The sequence below is a fragment of the Lissotriton vulgaris genome, chromosome 1_2 (assembly GCF_964263255.1).
Source record: "Lissotriton vulgaris chromosome 1_2, aLisVul1.2, whole genome shotgun sequence".
In the NCBI taxonomy this organism is placed as follows: Eukaryota; Metazoa; Chordata; class Amphibia; order Caudata; family Salamandridae; genus Lissotriton; species Lissotriton vulgaris.
Window position 1 is genome coordinate 105,419,153 of NC_141686.1, and position 17,441 is coordinate 105,436,593.

Sequence of the window (17,441 nt, forward strand, 5' to 3'; positions counted from 1 at the left end):
TACCCGCCTCTGTGTTTCCCAGACTAGACTATGTTTTCCTTTTGTTAATAAAAACGCTTGCTAACAGTTGGCGCATGCGCAGAGCGGGGGCAAGCAAGAGAAGGAGTAGACACAGGAGGGAGCCGGAGAGAGGGAAGAAAGGAGTTATGTCACGTTGGCTGCTTATACGGCACGAAAGTTGCCCTACATTTTTAGTGCACCGTAGTACTTTAAGGAAGCAGTAGGGGTGAGGAGAAACAAGTGGAATGAGAGAAGAAATTGGAGAGAGGGAACAGGAGAACCCGATGTAATATGTCAGCAGTTTGCATAGATAGTGCTTATGCCGCATGTAGATAGGGTCAAAGCGCTGCATCTGAAGGGAAAAGGTACACAGAAGCGGCGCGGGGAAGATGTCACTTTATGTAATGTATTGGCTTGCATAGTGCTTATTGCGTTTAAGACATGTTTAAATCGCTGCGACACAACTGAAGAGGGAATGACAGGGCATGAGGGAGAGGGAATACTATAGGGAATTGGAGCGAGGGAAACAGGGAACACGATGCTACGTCACACTGCTTGCTTGAATGGTGTTTAACCCTAAACATTATGCTTTGTTATACTGCTTCCTAAAATGTGCAGCGCTTATGCCAACCCTATGCATGGGAAGAAAGGCACGGACATTAAATAAAAGAAAGTGGCACGAGTTACAGAAAGATCTCGGAAACAGGAGCTGTAACCCGAGGAGTTGTTTTACATGACTACAGGATGGGTGAAAGGCGGGGTACAGTTACAGAGACTCACAAGACAAGACGGAGGGAAGAGAAGAGAGGGGAGGGGGGAGGAGAAATGCGACACGGCGGGAAGGGGAGGGGGCGGAGCGGGTAAACAAAGACGGACGTGCACGCGCTTTTAAGCTCAATGCGCATGCGCATTGAGCTTAAAAGTCACGGGCACTGCAAGGAATCGCCACGATTCCTTGCAGTGTGGATAAAGAGCGGATAAGTCCCAATACTCTCGCCTTGCTCGATGCGCATGCGCATCGACAGGCGAGACCTAAAAATGGAGCAAGGAAAATAAGATTTACAGTATTTCACAAGAACATACCTCCGAGACCTCTGATATTTCTGCCCTTACCTGTACTACTCAACGAAGTTGGCTGGAGAATTTAAGCCCCCATAATGCTTTGTCGGAAGTTGGAGGCCATAAACCCATAGAGAGGCAAATTCTCAGACTTAGATTTCCTGGAGCTCAATTCAGTTTCTTACATTCCACTCTGGATCCGAACACCCAAGTTTTTAATCCTAGTTTGGATCATCTGCTACCCGGTGAACAATTTCCCCTCATGATTTTATCGACATGAAATGGAAATTTAAGTAGTTCTTCTGACAGTTGATTTTATTGTATTGCTTGATAATTAAATTGCTTGTTTGAATCTTTCTCTGTATATCAGAACTAGAACCTAATGAGGATGAGTAGTAAAAATTTTTCATTAATGTAATTATTGTACAGCCCGTCTGAGAAGAGTTAGAGGTTCACTTTTAATTCCAAGGTAATTGTTAATATGATGCTGTGAAATCTCGATTCTCCTATTAACATGACTAGATAATCTGGATTTCATTAATAACCCGGATGCTGACATTATGCATTATTTTTTTAATGCAGTCCAAGCAGCCGCATACATCACAATATTGAAAGGTTCCAGAATAGAAAATTAACACATAAAAGGCAAGGCCATCAACAATCGGCCTCTTTTAAATGTGGAGGAGAGTAAGTTCAGGAAACTTGAAACTTCAAAACAATCTTCAGATAAACTAGATGAAGGAGAAGGAAGAACGAAGGCAAGTCCAAAGGCCAGACGACTCGCAGTTCGGGGGGTTACCTGAAAAGAGAGAGAAGTGAATACCTCCTGAACGCAAGAAATGTGTAAAACTTAACTAGCTAATGTAATAAGTAAGAGATGATACAAGTATTAATGAAAAGAACGTGAATCAACTGTAAAAAAGAACAATAATTAATTGTAAGACCACCAAGGGGTGGGACGGGAGGGATAATGTCGACCCCCGTGTCTTAAATGAAATCCAGATTCTCTGGTCATGTTAATAGGAGAATCGCTATTTCATTTCAAGAGCGGAGGCTACATTATGCATGTTGGTAGCTTTGTAAGACTACATCAGACATATGTTCGAAAGGCTTGCAATAGTGATGTGCAAATGTGCTGGCATTTAACCAGTCAGCCGCTTTGAGAATGTCATCCAACTTAACTCCAGACCAGAGAGATTTACTGGCCATAACACCTCTAAGGGAATGAGCTTGAAATTTCTTTAGGTCAATACCTGCTAAACTCATCGCAGTCTTAACCCATATAGCAATAGAGGTCGAGCATATACCTTTGTGTGGTAACAAAGGAAATAATTGGTTCACACCCTGGGGACGAAGAGTAAACATTCTGCAATCGTACTGTCTCATGCAGTCTACAACACAAAGTTTTGGACATAAGTCAAAACGTGGATGAAAGATTGAGTCAGACGTAGTCTTAGTTCTATAAATCTCAAATTTGACACCGAACATGTTATAAGATCTATTCATAATTTCCAATGCTTTGACATCAGAGACCCTTCTGCATGAAATTAGCCAGCTTAATGGAAAGGTTTTTTCTATTTAGGAGAGAATTAACAGGACAGTTATTGAAGAGATTAAAGATTAGCTTGATATCCTAGAGAGTTTCATATTTAGGTTTAGGAGGTCTTAAACGAATGCTTTTCATAACTCTGCAAACAATTACATTTTTACCCATCGTTTTACAGTTGACAAGGACATGGCCTGCAGAGATAGCGATCTATAGCAATTGATAGTTCTATAGCTAAGACCTCTTTCAAATAGTTCAACCAGGAAGTTAGCTATATCAACAATAGGCGCCTCCAAGGAATCCAAGTTCCTTTCCAGCCACCAACGTACCCAGGTTCTCCATATGTTATATCTGTAGTGAGTGCCTGGGGCCCAAGACTCTCCGAGGAGAGTTGCAGCTGTTGCCGAAAGTCCTGAGATTTCATAGGATCTCCTGACACTCTCCAGAAAGAAGAGTTAAACTCCAGCTCTAAATTAGGGGGTGAGTTCTTCCATCTACATGTGTAAGAAGATTCTCTAGGGTAGGAATTAAGAATGCAAGGTTGCAAGCTAGTTCTAGAGTGGTGGGGAACCATGCCCGAGATGGCCAAAAGGGAGTTATCAGGACAAGGAATCATTGATCCTGTCTCACTTTCTGAAGAACTCTCTGAATCATGGTAAAGGTCGGGAAGGCTTAAGCTTTGGCTCCTTTCCAAGATTGTAGGAAGGCGTTCACTGCCAGAGCACCCGGATCGGGCATCCAGCTGAATTAATTCTCCAATTGAAAAGTTAGTCTGCTCACAAATAAGTCTATCTCTCGGGGACCCCAGATCTTGTTCAGGGTATTGAACCCAGAAACATTGAGTTTCCAATCACTCTGATCTAACAGGAATCTTGAGTTCCAGTCTGCAGAGATGTTCGATTTACCCGGGAGGTATTCCGCTTTGAGAGCGATCTTGTGTTTCATACAGAACATCCATAGTTTCTTTGCTAGATTCGAGAGGTCCGCAGATTTGGTGCCTCCCAGAGGATACGCTACAGCAGACATGTTGTCCATCTTTAGAATGACTGACCTCCCCTGGAGAGATTGTTTGAAACTCATCAATGCTTAAAGACCAGCTGTTAATTCCAAATAATTTATATGGTGAGAGGATTCCTTTTGCGACCAGATACCACCAGGGTACTGATTGAGGAGGCAAGCTCCCCAGCCATGAAGGCTCGCATCTGATTCTAAAACAGACTCTGGTATTGACTCAAAGCTGCTTTTCCGTTCTACGCGTCTAGGTTTTCGAACTACCAGGCTAGTTCCGATTGGGCTTCTTGATCCAGGCAGATCCAATCTCTGTACCAGAGGCCGGATCTTAGGGCTCTTGCTTTTACCCTTTGGAGGGCCTGATAGTTTAGGGGACTGGGAAAGATGGCTTGGCTGGAGGAGAGGATACCCAGTAATCTGGCCAGCTCCCTCAGAGATCATTCTTGTTGTTTCATTACATGTTTAATTTCCTTCTTGTTTTTTGTAATTTTTTTGGAAGGGAGTAAGAGGAGACATCTTAATGTGTCTACAGTGAAACCTAGGAACTCCACAGTTTTGGCGGGGTCAAATAGGTTTTTCTTTGTTTATGATGAATCCTAACCTTTCTAAAAGATCCATCACAGTCTTGATCTTTGACTATTTGAGAAAGGTCTTGCAATATTATAAGAATGTCGTCCAAGTATATAATAAGACTAATGCCGCTTGCTCTTAGGAACGAGGCGACAGGTCTCATGACCTTGGGAAAGTCCAAGGGCCAGAAGAGTCTGAAGGGGAGTGCCTGAAATTGGTACAGATGTTTTTTCCACACAAACTAAAAGGAAGGGTTGGTGGGTTTCGGCCATAGGAATGGTGAAATAAGAATCCTTTAGGACCAGCTTGACTAACCAGTCTCCCTTTTTTTAATAGATCCCTGAGGAAATGGATACCCTCCATCTTGAAGTGTCTGTAGACCAAATATTTGTTAAGTTCTTTTAAGTTTAACAGGTCTCCAACCCTTGTCCTTTTTTTCCACAAGAAAGAATGTGCTTATAAATCTTAACGCTTCTAAGGGGACCTCTATTCTCGCTCCTTTCTGAAGCATAGAGGAGATCTCTTCCTCTATAATTTTTTGTTGATCTAAAGAGAGAGGAACGTCTCTCGGGAAAGTAGTTTGAGTGGGTGTATGAGTAAAATCTATCAAATCCCTTTACGGTGTTTAAGACCCAAGGGTCAAGAGTGATTGTGAGAAACATGTTTGAGTCTGCCACCCACTTTTAGAGGTAAAGAGGAGTAAGGGAGAGTACTCACTTGTAGGAATTTTTGAGTTAGGAGTTCTAAATCCTCTGCTGCGTTGTCCTCTACGGGAGTAGAATTGAGGTATGTTGTACTGCTGGTACCATCTTCCCTAACTTCGGGGTCTAGAGTAGGGCCTTTGATTAAAGTGGCCGAAAGAGAGGCCCCGTCTTCCAGCCCATCCAAAAAGGTTGGAGTTAAACACCCTGTGCATGTTTTGTTGTGCCTTACCCAAGGCGGTGAATGGGGAGATGTGTTTCCCCAAAGATTTAATGAGATCTTCACCAAAGAGTAACCCTTTGGGGCTTTGAGAGGGTTCTCTATCCGCCATATCACTTAATTTTGGGTTTATTTTGGTCAGAACGATTCGACGTCTTTCTGCGTTCATGCTTGCGTTGGCATTTCCCAGTACTATTATTGCCCTCTTGCTCCATCCCCTTATTAGATCGGTATTGAAGGGAGTGCCATTGATGTGGCAATCTTCAGCGGAGTCTAGAATTCTGGCTAGTGGACCCAGTATGTCGAGAAGACTGTCTTGGCACCCTTTAAGGGATCTTTCTATCCCTTTTCTTGGATCACGACCAAGTTTAGAAAGGAATTTAATCAGTTCAGGGTCCAGGTTGGGGGGTTATAGCAAGTCTTGTCTTCAATGGAGGGTTTAGAGCATTCAGCTCTTAGAATATTACGGGTGTCCTTCTCTAAGAGCTTTCTTACCCACTTTATGAATTTTGCAACGTGGTCTTAAGGGGACCACTCTGAGCTTCTAGGATGTTTAAGATGTTTGAGTTTTAATGGGGAAAACATTTCTTCTCCCAAGAGGTTAAGGATAATGTCCTTAGAGGAGGATGGGAGTTCCTCTTCGAGGTTCAATTCTTGATCATCCTCTTCAAGGCCGAGGACATACTCAGCAGGCATGTCTGACTCGATATCATTAAATTGGTTATATCCCATATTGAAAAGAGCGTTATGATATTCCCATGGAGTTTGAGGTGCAGGGACCTCCATTAGTAGTGGAGGTGCTAGGACCTCCCATATTACTCTTATCAATATATTGCTTTTCTTTAGTCTTTTACCCCTTAATTCTGAGAGGTCATCAGAGTAGTGTGAATTGAAAATCTCTGTGACTTCGTACTCTTCAGGGAGTGACCTTTTAGAGGACATGATGTGATTTGAGGTCTCCATCATGCAGGACCTCATTTCTTTATGAAGGATTTTTTTGAGCGTTTCATTGTCAATGTGCGGAGTAGGAGTGGAAGCGTCAACTGAATCGGAGTCCGACATGGCGCTGATAAAGGTGTTAAATAGATTAGCAAATGGGGAACTCAAAGCTTGGTAGAGTTTGAATAGGGTTTTACACCTTTGAAAATAGTCAAGGCTTGATAGAAAATGCCCAAGTGGTTAAAATGCCAGAATTATTTTAGCGAGTGCCAAGAAGTGCCAGAGAACTTTAGGAAATGCCTGAGCAGATTATGAAATGCCCAAATAAGGTAGGTTTCCTTTCTAAGAGGGGTGGAAATTCCCTTCAAATGTACAGGTTGAAGAATGTCCTTATAGTAAAGGTATTTACAACAAGGGGTGGTGAGGGACAGAGTCTCTGAATTAAGCAGAAAGCTCTCACCCAGTCAATAGATCAGGGCTAGATCCAACACCGTTTTTTAGCTCACTGCACCATCCCAGTTTCAGAACCTGGCTGTATGCAAATTAGTCTGTTCCTGTCCCAGTGCATGATGGGAACAGGGCAAACCAAACTACAAAAGCCAATTCTTACACTGGGAAGGAAACAAGCTCCCGGGGACCGGTTTCTGGCATTACAGCCGTCTTCGGCCCGGTTTGCTTGAATCCTGATGGTGCAATGAGCAAGGGTCTCACATCTGAGAATACCCTTCCACGCTTAGGGTGGACAAAAATATTTACAACAAGGGGTGGGTAAGAGTGGTCTGTTTAACTCAGACACTCTGTTCATCACCACCCCCTTTTTGTAAATCGTTTTTGGCCACTATAGGTGTGGCAGGGTATACTCAGACATGAGTCCCTTTCTCACTGCTCCATCAGGATTCAAGCAAGCCGGGCCGAAGAAGGCTGAAATGCCAGAAACCGGTCCCCGGTAGCTTGTCTCCTTTCTGGTGAAGAATTGGCTTGGTAGTTTAGTCTGCCCTGTTCCCATGATGCACTGGGCCAGGGACAGACTGATTTGCATATAGCCAGGTTCTGAGCTGGGATGGGGCAGTGAGATAAATAACGGTGATGGATCAAGCCCTGATCTTTGGACTGGGTAAGAGTGGTCTGTTTAACTCAGACACTCTGTTCATCACCACCCCCTTTTTGTAAATCCTTATAGTAAAGGAACATGTTTGATAAATCCCCCCTCCCCCTTTATAATACAGTTAGAAAAAATGCACTTGCGGTAGTTGAAGAAGCAGCAGCTGATCACGATCGCGTCGAGTAACAAACTCACTTGCTCGCGGTCTTCCCCCTTCTTCGGTAGGGGAAAGAACCATTGCGCTAGGGCTGGAGACGGTGAAAATAAATAACAAAGCAAGTGAGCTGAGAATTAAAGTAAGCAAACATTGTAAAAACCCTAAAATCGGCAGAATTTCTGATCATAATCATTGCTAAAAGTATATTAAACGAGTAAGTGTTAAACGAGCAAAACAGATTAATTTGTACACTGCTAGAGAGGCGGGGTGGAGGAGGAGTGCTCACGTAAGGGTGGGACAGGGAAAAAGGGTGCAAGGAGATCTCCGTAAATTGGAGATCAGTATGGAGGTAGTAGTAAAACGGGGGTGGGGTTGAGCCACACACAAGGATACTTAAAAATAGAGAATTATTGGTAAGAAGAGAGTTGAACTTATCTGCTTGGAGCCGCATTTAAAAGAGTCAGATTGTTGATGGCTCATGCCTTTTATGTGTTGCTAATGTTCTATTCTGGAACCTTTTAATATTGTGATGTATGCGGCTGCTTGGACTGCATTAAAAGAATAATGCATAATGTAGCCTCCGTTCTTGTAATTAATTTGTGATTTTATTTTTTTCTTCAGCAGAGTAATCCAGTTAATGCCTCATTTTGCAGCCTATAAATTATAAGGTTCTGGTGTATACAGTGAAGAAGTTGATAGTACATCTCTTGGTCTGTAGTGTCTCCTTGATGGAACTGAAAAATGATGCGAAAATAAGTCATCTTGGTAGGGTCAGAGGGAATGAGTGTTTGCAGACCAAGAAAGGGAAAAAGCTTTAAACATTCCTAGACCCATTTTTCAGATGTCATGTAGAGTAAATAAGAGGGAATCTGCTTTTAGTACTTTGCAGGGATAACGGAGCAGTTATTTTGAGCAGAATATTGGATAACGATATCAAACCCCACCCATATTTGTACAAAGAGTTGCTTAATAATTGATTATATTATCGAATCATTGTCCCCATTTGGTTTATTATCTGTTTTGGAGACATTAGACACTCCTTTGAATGATCATAAACATAAAATGCTGTAATTTTCATTCGACAGTGTTCCACAGGATTGCTCCAGAGCATAGACTTTGAAGTAACATAAGTTGTTTATTTTAGTCACTTTTCTTCCTTAGTGAACCTTATTTGGCAAGAAGCTTCCTCATGCCCAAATCCCCGAGCCCTCCTTGAAGTAAGGTTGCTTTGCATGCTTAGGTCACCTGCACGTTCTCTGCCTGTTTTCTCAGTTTTGAACTTAGGGTAATTATTTTTCCTAATAGAAGTATTCTATTTTTCAATTGTGGTAATAGCATAGCAATATCCAGCAAGAACAAACAATGTGAACGTATTATTCTCTGCTTTAAGAAGGAAAGCATTCATCTTTGTTGTCCTGCTATTTTGAGCAGTGAAGTGGAAGATTACATTACCAGTAAGAAGTATGCTTTACTTCCACTCTTTTCCGTGAGTAAACTGCTGAAGAGCTCTTATGTTCATGGCTCCCATAGCTTGCTGTACAGAAGACTCAAATCAAACCTCACTAAAGCCATGCAAACAGGCAAAAGCATAGCTTTTCTTGTGTTGCTGTACAGAGGGAACTTTGTCAATGTTTTCCGCCTGGACTTTCCTTGTTTTGGATGGGTGGGTGTTGCAGGATTGATTTGAATTTGCTCGGTGCCTGTGGTACACAGTGAACAGAAAATGATGGTCTGGAATGCAGTCAAAACCAATTACCAATAAATAAGAGTAATAGAAGCATTTCATCCATCACTTTTTATTCTGTTCACCCTGGTGATCTTCTCCTTTAGCAGCATCTTCTCTCCCAGAAAAAAAGCCTTCCCAGCTATGTCATAAAGGTTAAATTGACAAACCGAAGCTGTGTAATTTACATCTCAATGGTTTTCGGGTGAAATGCTCATGTTAACTGATAACGATGGCAGAGTTCGTCATTTGCAGGTAACAATTGGTAAATGTCGATTCTATTAAATGTTGAACTAATTTCCTGAAGTTTTTTTACCCCCCCCTGAGTGAGATCCAAAATTGCATTGCTTCTCTAGCATTTCAGACATTTATGCATCAAGTGTATAGCATGGCACTAGAGTGAATCTTTGAATATGTCCGTGCTCTTCTCTGTAGCATCTTTGCATGAAGTATGGCTCTGTCCTTTGCTGTGCTCCGCTCCGAGGTACTTTGTTCTGCATAATACTGTTTTCATAGTTACCATTAGGTTGTAAATTTGAACTGAGTGCTCACCCTGTGGTTTTCCTTAATCTCCAGATGATTTCAGATCATAACACTTATCTCCAGTTCTGGAATGGGTCTGTCGCTGATTGAACCATTTCCGTTAAGGTTGAAATTGAAGCATACGTATGCAAACGTGGTACACTTCTAAAAGACTCCATGTGTTTTGGGACTGCTTGGTCGCACTTGATCCACTGCAGTATTTTAATCTGTAAAGATATAATGTACCTTCCAACTCCTATGCACCTGGAATTAATTTTTACAGAGTATATCCCCCTTTTTTTTTTAACCTAATCATCCATTAAAATGTTTATATTTTGAATGTTTCACGTTTGATTTAGCTTTTTAGTGACTCCTGGGCAAAGGTTACTAGGGTGTATGTTTTTAAACAGAATGTTTTTTTTTCTTTCCGAACAGGTGCTACAGAATTTTTGCTTCTTGCCCGGCGGACTGATCTAAGGCGTATCTCTTTGGACACCCCAGATTTTACAGACATTGTTTTGCAGTTGGATGACATCCGTCATGCTATTGCAATCGATTATGATCCAGTGGAAGGCTATATTTATTGGACTGATGATGAAGTACGGGCCATCCGGCGCTCCCTTATCGATGGCTCAGATAGCCAGTTTATTGTCACTGCGCAAGTTGCCCATCCAGACGGAATTGCAGTGGATTGGATTGCACGGAATCTCTACTGGACGGACACTGGTACAGATCGGATTGAAGTCACGAGGCTCAATGGGACCATGAGAAAGATTTTGATATCTGAAGACCTGAATGAGCCCAGAGCGATAGTACTAGATCCAATGTCTGGGTGAGCATTTTATTTCTTTTTCTTTGGCATTCTACTGACATCTGAAACGCAGCAGTCTGACTTGTGTATATTTAATTGGTAGATACAGATGTCTTAATGACCATGCTGCCTTGATTAAAACTTGGGAGCTATTGGGCTATAAACAGGGATTTCATTGCTCTGCCATTGTTTAATTTGTGTGTTTTTTTTAGGTCTAGCTTGATTGCAAAGCTTTCGGCTTGACATATTTTAGCAGTTCTTCAAAAAAAAAAAGTGCTGCTTCTTTAAAGTGCTAAACCTTGCCACCTCGGTCTCTTTTCTCCTTCACAGCTCTGGCTTTTCATACTGCCTTTAGCACATTGGCTCACACTACACAACAGCCTTCCTCTGTTAATTAAAAACAAATATTTACCTTTCAGGCTCATGTACTGGACGGACTGGGGCGAGATCCCAAAGATTGAGCGGGCTGCGTTGGATGGGTCTGACCGGGTGGTATTGGTCAATACCTCACTCGGCTGGCCCAATGGGCTGGCTTTGGATTATACGGAAGGCAAGATATACTGGGGCGACGCCAAGACTGATCAAATCGAGGTTTGTCTTTGTTTTTTCATTTGTTTTCAAGGGTTCTACAAAGCCTTGTTTCTCTTTTTATCTTATGACAGCAGTAAGATGGATTATTGGCCATGCTGGCAGCATCCGTTGCAGAGAAATCCATTTTCAGGCCCAGCTAACTATTATTGAACAGCAGACCATGAGAGGAATTTCAATACTTCTCAAAACTGCAGCCATCTTAGTAAAACACAGCAAAATAAAATTCCCTAGTATATTGCATTATGGGTTTCAGTGAGTTTGCAACCGTCTACAATGCACCGTAAGAGGCATAAATCGTGTTATGATTGATCACTTTTCTGTGCAGGAATTGACATCTACTATGACGGGATTTTTTCTGTCCTCATAGGCAGTAGTTTTTTGGGATCATGCAGGTAGCACATAGACATTTTATATGGTGCTACCAATCAATGCAATTTATTATCACCCCATCCCATATGGGCTGCAGAATCACACAAGGTGATTGGGGAGGATTTGCCTAAGGCTTCCTATGATTAGAGTGGTTGTTAACGTGGGAGAAAAACGGTGGATCGGAATGTTATCCAGAGTGATTACTAGTGGGTTAGACTATTTGCAAGCATCCTCTCATTACCGTTTGTGTGTTTTTGAATAAGAAGCACCATGAAAATATGAAAGGGAGGCGATGTACTGTGTCAAAGGTTATCAGAATGTCGAAAGAGTTTGGGTCCACACTGCCATAACCTGTGGGCTATTTAATATAGGGACCATAACCAATTCCTTTTCCCTTTAATGACAAACTGAATGGAAAAAACCCTGCAATCTTAGTACTGAATTCGTAGTTTTGCCCATTTCTTGATTTCCTTGGTTCTTCTGTGAATGACCATTGTCAGTCTCCAATTTGAATGATCATGACAGACGCAAACTACAGGGTTCTGCTCTTTTCATCTCGATTTTATATTTTTAGACCTTGACTTGCACGTCCCTCTTCCCCACCTTCTTTTGAATGGTCTAGACCTTCTGACTCGTATGTTGCTTGCATGCTGATGATACCCAGATATTCAAGTTGCGGTGGGTTGTGAAGTAGATGCTCCCTTTTTAGCAGATGATTCCTGCATGTGTTATAGCAACAGTTGGTAAAATAGAATTCTAGTAAGACAGATTCTGCTGCCGTTCACCCAAAGCCTGAATACCAATGATTTGTGTCCTGAAACAACTGACATCTCTTGTTTCAGTTCTGAAGCATATCTGCTTACAAACTGACATGTAAATATGCATTCTTTTTGCAGATTAAGACTGGGTCTTACATTTGTTTTCACTGCAATTTGGTCTAGTGGAGAGTTCTCAGTTTGTTTAGCATCGCTCACAGGGTCGCCATCTTAATAGATTATTTATTTGCTTTCGGGTTTTTGTAACTTTTTACTGATGTTTGCCGAACACCAAAACTGGAAATAATCCAGATCGTTGTCATTTCCTGCTACTTATCATGTACTGACTGCCACCCAACAACAAATGTAATACCAGGCTCTTTGTTTGATCCACAAAAAATGTATGGCCCTGCAAGTTGACATCATTCCTGGCATATAAATTCCGTGTCTCCAAACTAAAGTGAACATTGCATTCAGTTGACCGTTTCACTGGAAGTATTTAGTGGTCAATGATTTTATTGTTCTAGGCAGGTCTGCCTTGCAGTTCACTTTCTTATGTTGTCACACTGACAACCTCCAATTTAGGATGGCCCTGAAAAACCTAATGGCACCTTCACTAAATAACAAGTCTTATTTTGCTTCCTTCTCTAGCTACAAGAAGCCTTGTGGGCCTACATTGCTCTTTGAAAATCTCAGGATTTGCCATACTGAGATTCTTGGGATAGCCTTGTGGCAAAACCAAATGGCAGTTCTAGGATCACCCCTAGACATTAGCAGAACTGTCTCAGTGTTACGTGTACACATTTATTTTGCAAAGGGATGTGTACTCTAGTAATATTGGACAGTGAGTGACCTTATTGCTGAGCAGATGGGTACATGTACATGAATTCTGTAACACTCGGCAGTTGGAGATTTTACTCCATCATTAGGCTTTCTCTTACAATCAGCGACCCGTATGACAGTATGGGATGTGATCCTGCCTTTGACTGCTTCTGTGCCGACCAGGGAAAGCGGCCTAAGACAATGGTTGTTGGCTATCATGACCACCTTGGTCCTTTTGCAGTGCTGCGGGCTACGAGCACTGCAACCCAAGACTTTTCCTGGCACTGCAGTTTGCGGACTAATGCATCTCCCCTGGCTACTGTTTATTTTCACCTATGTATGACCGACATGTCAAAACATGCTACTAGCTGGGTAACGTTTGTAGTAGTTATTCTTTTTTATGACATTGTGTGATCAATTGCCTTATTACCTGTGAAACTAAATAAAGTTTGGGACCATTGGTCTTAAAAAAAAAAAAAAAAAATTAGGCTTTCTCTTACAATATATTGCTATTTTCCGCAGTCAGGCTCTTTGACATTATACAGTAGCACATTCATAAGGTCATCTTTATGTTTGTTCATTTATGTAACCGCTTATACAGTCATTGAACATTAACTGTGAGAAACAGCCAATAAACAAATTTGAATGTGGATGTTTCTCATCCCTAGTGTCTCATATATAATTGTGTTGCATTGTAGGTAGATGACGTTGTTGTCGAGGTTTGGATAGTTCAGAATTGCCGTTCCTACTTGAACCTTAAATACCTCCTCAAACAGGGTGGTTTCCAGTGTTCTCAAGCAGTGATTGGCAACTGTAAAGACTCTTGATATTGGTACAGGGTGTTACAAGGGCATATTTGCTGATTAATGCTGGTCCTAGAGTAGATCGGGTTTGCCACCCTGACCTAGATGCCCCTTTGTCTCCAAAAAGGCAAAAACGTTACCCATAAAAATTTATCTCGTTTCAGAACACTAGTAAGCATTGCATATTGACTGCTTTAATGACAATAAATACAGCAAAAAATGTTATTACGAGGCATTGCCCCATATCACAGATTATATCTGAGGGCAGTTTGGCAAGGAATTCCTCCTACAGAATAAAAAGTTGACCCTCGATTTAAGTATGATAATGGCGGCCTTATTCGCACACACTAAATAGTATTCATCAGCTATACACCGTAAAGCACCTCTTCAGTTATTAATTCTGCTGGAGTGCAGACAAGCATGCTGCCTTTTGCTCCAGTTGTAATAATGAAGGTCCATGCTGTGCTCTAAATCCAATAACGTATGAAATGTTAGTAGTACATCTGAATAATATTATTCTATTTTCAGGATGCAATCTGGTGAAAACATTTTCTTTGATCAGTACCAGTTTAACAATCGCCAACAGGCACTTTAGAATTGTGATATCATTCACTAGATGGCCCCTTTCATATTTGAATACCATGTACCACCAGTACTATATGTTGTGATGTAACACAAATGTATTATTCTACTTGGATTTGTAATGTCATTCTTGGTAGGTATATCTATATTCATACTCCCTCACAACTTCAAAGCAGACATGGCTTTCTTCCTATGACAGACTTACTCGAAAGGCAGATAGAGTAGACAGATTGTATAGAATCCACATAACTTATATTTCCACAAGTCTAAAACGCATTGGTGTGAAGATGGTACAATGGCTATTTTGGTTTACCTGGATGGGAAATGCCCCATATGTCCAAACAATCTCATGCATTTGGTCGAAAAATCCAGGTATATCCTTACATTCCTTCTCCAATCCCACCTATCTGTACTCTCGTTCGTCCCTCCTGTCCCCTGGATTCTGTATTCTCCATGTGCTTCTTCTGCCATGTTCAAGTAGTTTATGAACCAAAAGCCCAGGATCTAAACTTTTCTAAAGTAGAATAAAGTAAATCCCATCCACTCTCAGCAGACTAGCATTAGCTTGCAGAGAATCTGCCTGTTTGGCTCATTTTACATCTTTGCTTCTATTAACTCTAACAAATTAAATTCTGAACCAAATATCTGTCTTGATGCAATTGACTTTAAATCCATGCTACAAAAAGGCATATTGGAGGTGAATTTTTTGCGTGGCCATCGATATTGTGAATGGATATTGTCATTTACCACTTGTAACAGAGTCACCAATACTATTATAGACTAGTTGACTAACTAATTGGCTTCCTTTGGAAACTTAACTCGTGAGTGGGTAGGAGCTTTGCATTCAATGCATATTTTAGGCGGTGGTAGAGGAAAGGGGTTATAAACTCTGATGCAGTATGATACAGTAAATCATACTAATTAAGCTCCAACAGTGTTAGATTTTTTAAGAGGAATTGCATATATTTACATGCAAGACAGTAAGTTATTGTAAAAGAAATGTATTATTTGGGGCGGACAAAGATTCACCTCAAAGTATAAGGTCACCACCTGATAGAAGTCACACAAGTTAAATTAAATAAACCTGTGCTCAGTCCCTGGTAATGTGACACATAGCAGTCCAACTTAAATTAAAGGCTATATGTAAAGTATTTAAGCAGTGCATGCACAGTAAAAGAAACAAAGTCACACAAAATCCTAAACTCCAACAAATTTTTAAATAATGAGAAATATTATGAGTAAAATAAGTCCAATTGCAAAAATGTAATAAACTGACCCAAGATATGAATTTAATTTTTTTTTAGTAGAAATGGAGCCAAAAAGTGCAAAGAGAATGGGGCAATAAGCCCCATTCTCTTCAATATATATCTACGCCTGCTGATCCCTGTCATAAAGTAATTTGGTGTTGACCTGGTAAACTATGCTGACGCCACTCAACTGGTGTTTTCGTTGGAGGGGAAGCAGGCGTTTACCATGGAGATCTTTCAGGAATGCATGTGTCAAACTGCAAACTGGCTTAAAGAAAATTCTACAGTTTAATAGAGGGAAGACCGAGGTGGTGTACTGTTCCAGCGGCAAAAGGTTACAGCAGTTGCCGCTAGAGTTCAAACTTACTCCAAGTGACGACCTCCTAGTTCCAGTTAAGACCGTGCGCAATTTGGGCATTTTGGTCGATGACGACCTCCAAATGATATCACAGGCCAATAAACGGCCAGTGTCTGTTTTTCCTTGTTGAAGGCACTGTGACAGATATTTCCATTGATGCCTGTGGAGACTAGACCCCTGGTAGTCAGGAGTATAATTCTATGTAGACTGGACATCTGCAATTCCCTGTATTTGGGTGCTCCCCAATATATTCTACAGGGAGTGCAGAGGGTCCAGTCCATAGCGGCAAAGCTGGCACTAAACAGGCAACATAGATCTTCCACCGAGCTTTGAGAGATCTACACTGGCTCCCCGTTAGGGAGAGGATCTGTTTTAAATCACTGTGCATGGTGTTTAGAGCAGTACACGGAACGGGCCCGATCCCTATGCAGGAGAGATTCACTTGGTATAAGCCGGCAAGACATCTCTGTTCGTCTAGTGCCTTCTCGGTAGCTACGACCAAATTTAAGAAATCTAGGACAGGCGGCAGGGCCTTCGGCGTAGCGGCTGCACGCCTTTGGAACGACCTTCCCCTGAGCATTAGACGGGCGACCTGACCTCCCTGTTAAGTTTCAGAAAGAGCCTAAAAACCTGGCTTTTCCTCAAGGATTGAGAATAGTGCCCTCACTGATAATCTGGCTCATTGCCTGCCGTCACTACAGGCTAAGTTGCAGCGCCAGGATACCCTTGGGGTGACCGTTGCGCTATATAAGATATGCATACAATACAATACAATAATCAATAGTCGCTGTATACAGGCACCTAGGTGCGATTTGAGCCACCACGATGGAGCCCTGCTTGGATACACCAAGCGGATTGTTCCTGGTGAAAAGGCTAGAAGTCAAAGTTAAAAATGTTTCAAAGTCCAACTTCAGAAACGGACTATGTCACTTTGTTTAAAGCATTGATACTCATAAATAATTTCTCCGGGGACACAAAGTACAGTCTGGGATTGCCTGAGGGCTGCATCAATGCTGGGACATTCCCAGGGAGACAGGGAGGGATGAATGAAATGAAATGCAATTTATAAACGCGCTACTAAGCCCGAAGGCATCAAGGCGCCTAACCAAAAAGGAAATCATAAAAAGGCAAATCCAGAGCTAAGCGTAGGCTATGGCAAATAGCCAGGTCTTAAGGGCCCTCCTAAAAGCTGGCATTGAGGGTAGGGACTTAATTTCAGCCGGCAAAGTGTTCCACAACTTCGGAGCAAGGCTCGAAAAAGCTCTGCCACCCCACTTGGCTCTACGAACGCGGGGGACTGATAAGAGATTTATTGGCAGAGCGCAGAGTTCTGGAAGGGGTATAAGGAACCAACAGGTCTCTTATACCTCCTGACCTGTTTGTAGCCAGAGCCCCATAGATCAAACACAGGGACTTAAAGGAGATCCCGGCCTCAATCGGAAGCCAATGTAATGTCTTTCTCGCAGCAGTGGCCACGCTTAGGTAAATCCAGTACAAACTTGGCTGCGGCGTTCTGCACCATTTGAAGCCGCAGTAACAGACCCTTGTTTATA

General features: G+C 41.9%; 1 protein-coding gene across 1 annotated transcript in view; it reads left to right on the plus strand.

Annotated features, from left to right (window-relative positions):
• The window catches only part of LRP6 (LDL receptor related protein 6), a 1,045,411-nt gene that overhangs the window by 303,503 nt on the left and 724,467 nt on the right, over window positions 1-17,441 (plus strand). The window contains exons 6-7 of the mRNA XM_086952928.1: window positions 9,986-10,382; window positions 10,781-10,952. Of these exons, the coding sequence (XP_086809054.1) occupies window positions 9,986-10,382; window positions 10,781-10,952 (569 nt within the window). The remainder of the gene's footprint in view (window positions 1-9,985; window positions 10,383-10,780; window positions 10,953-17,441) is intronic.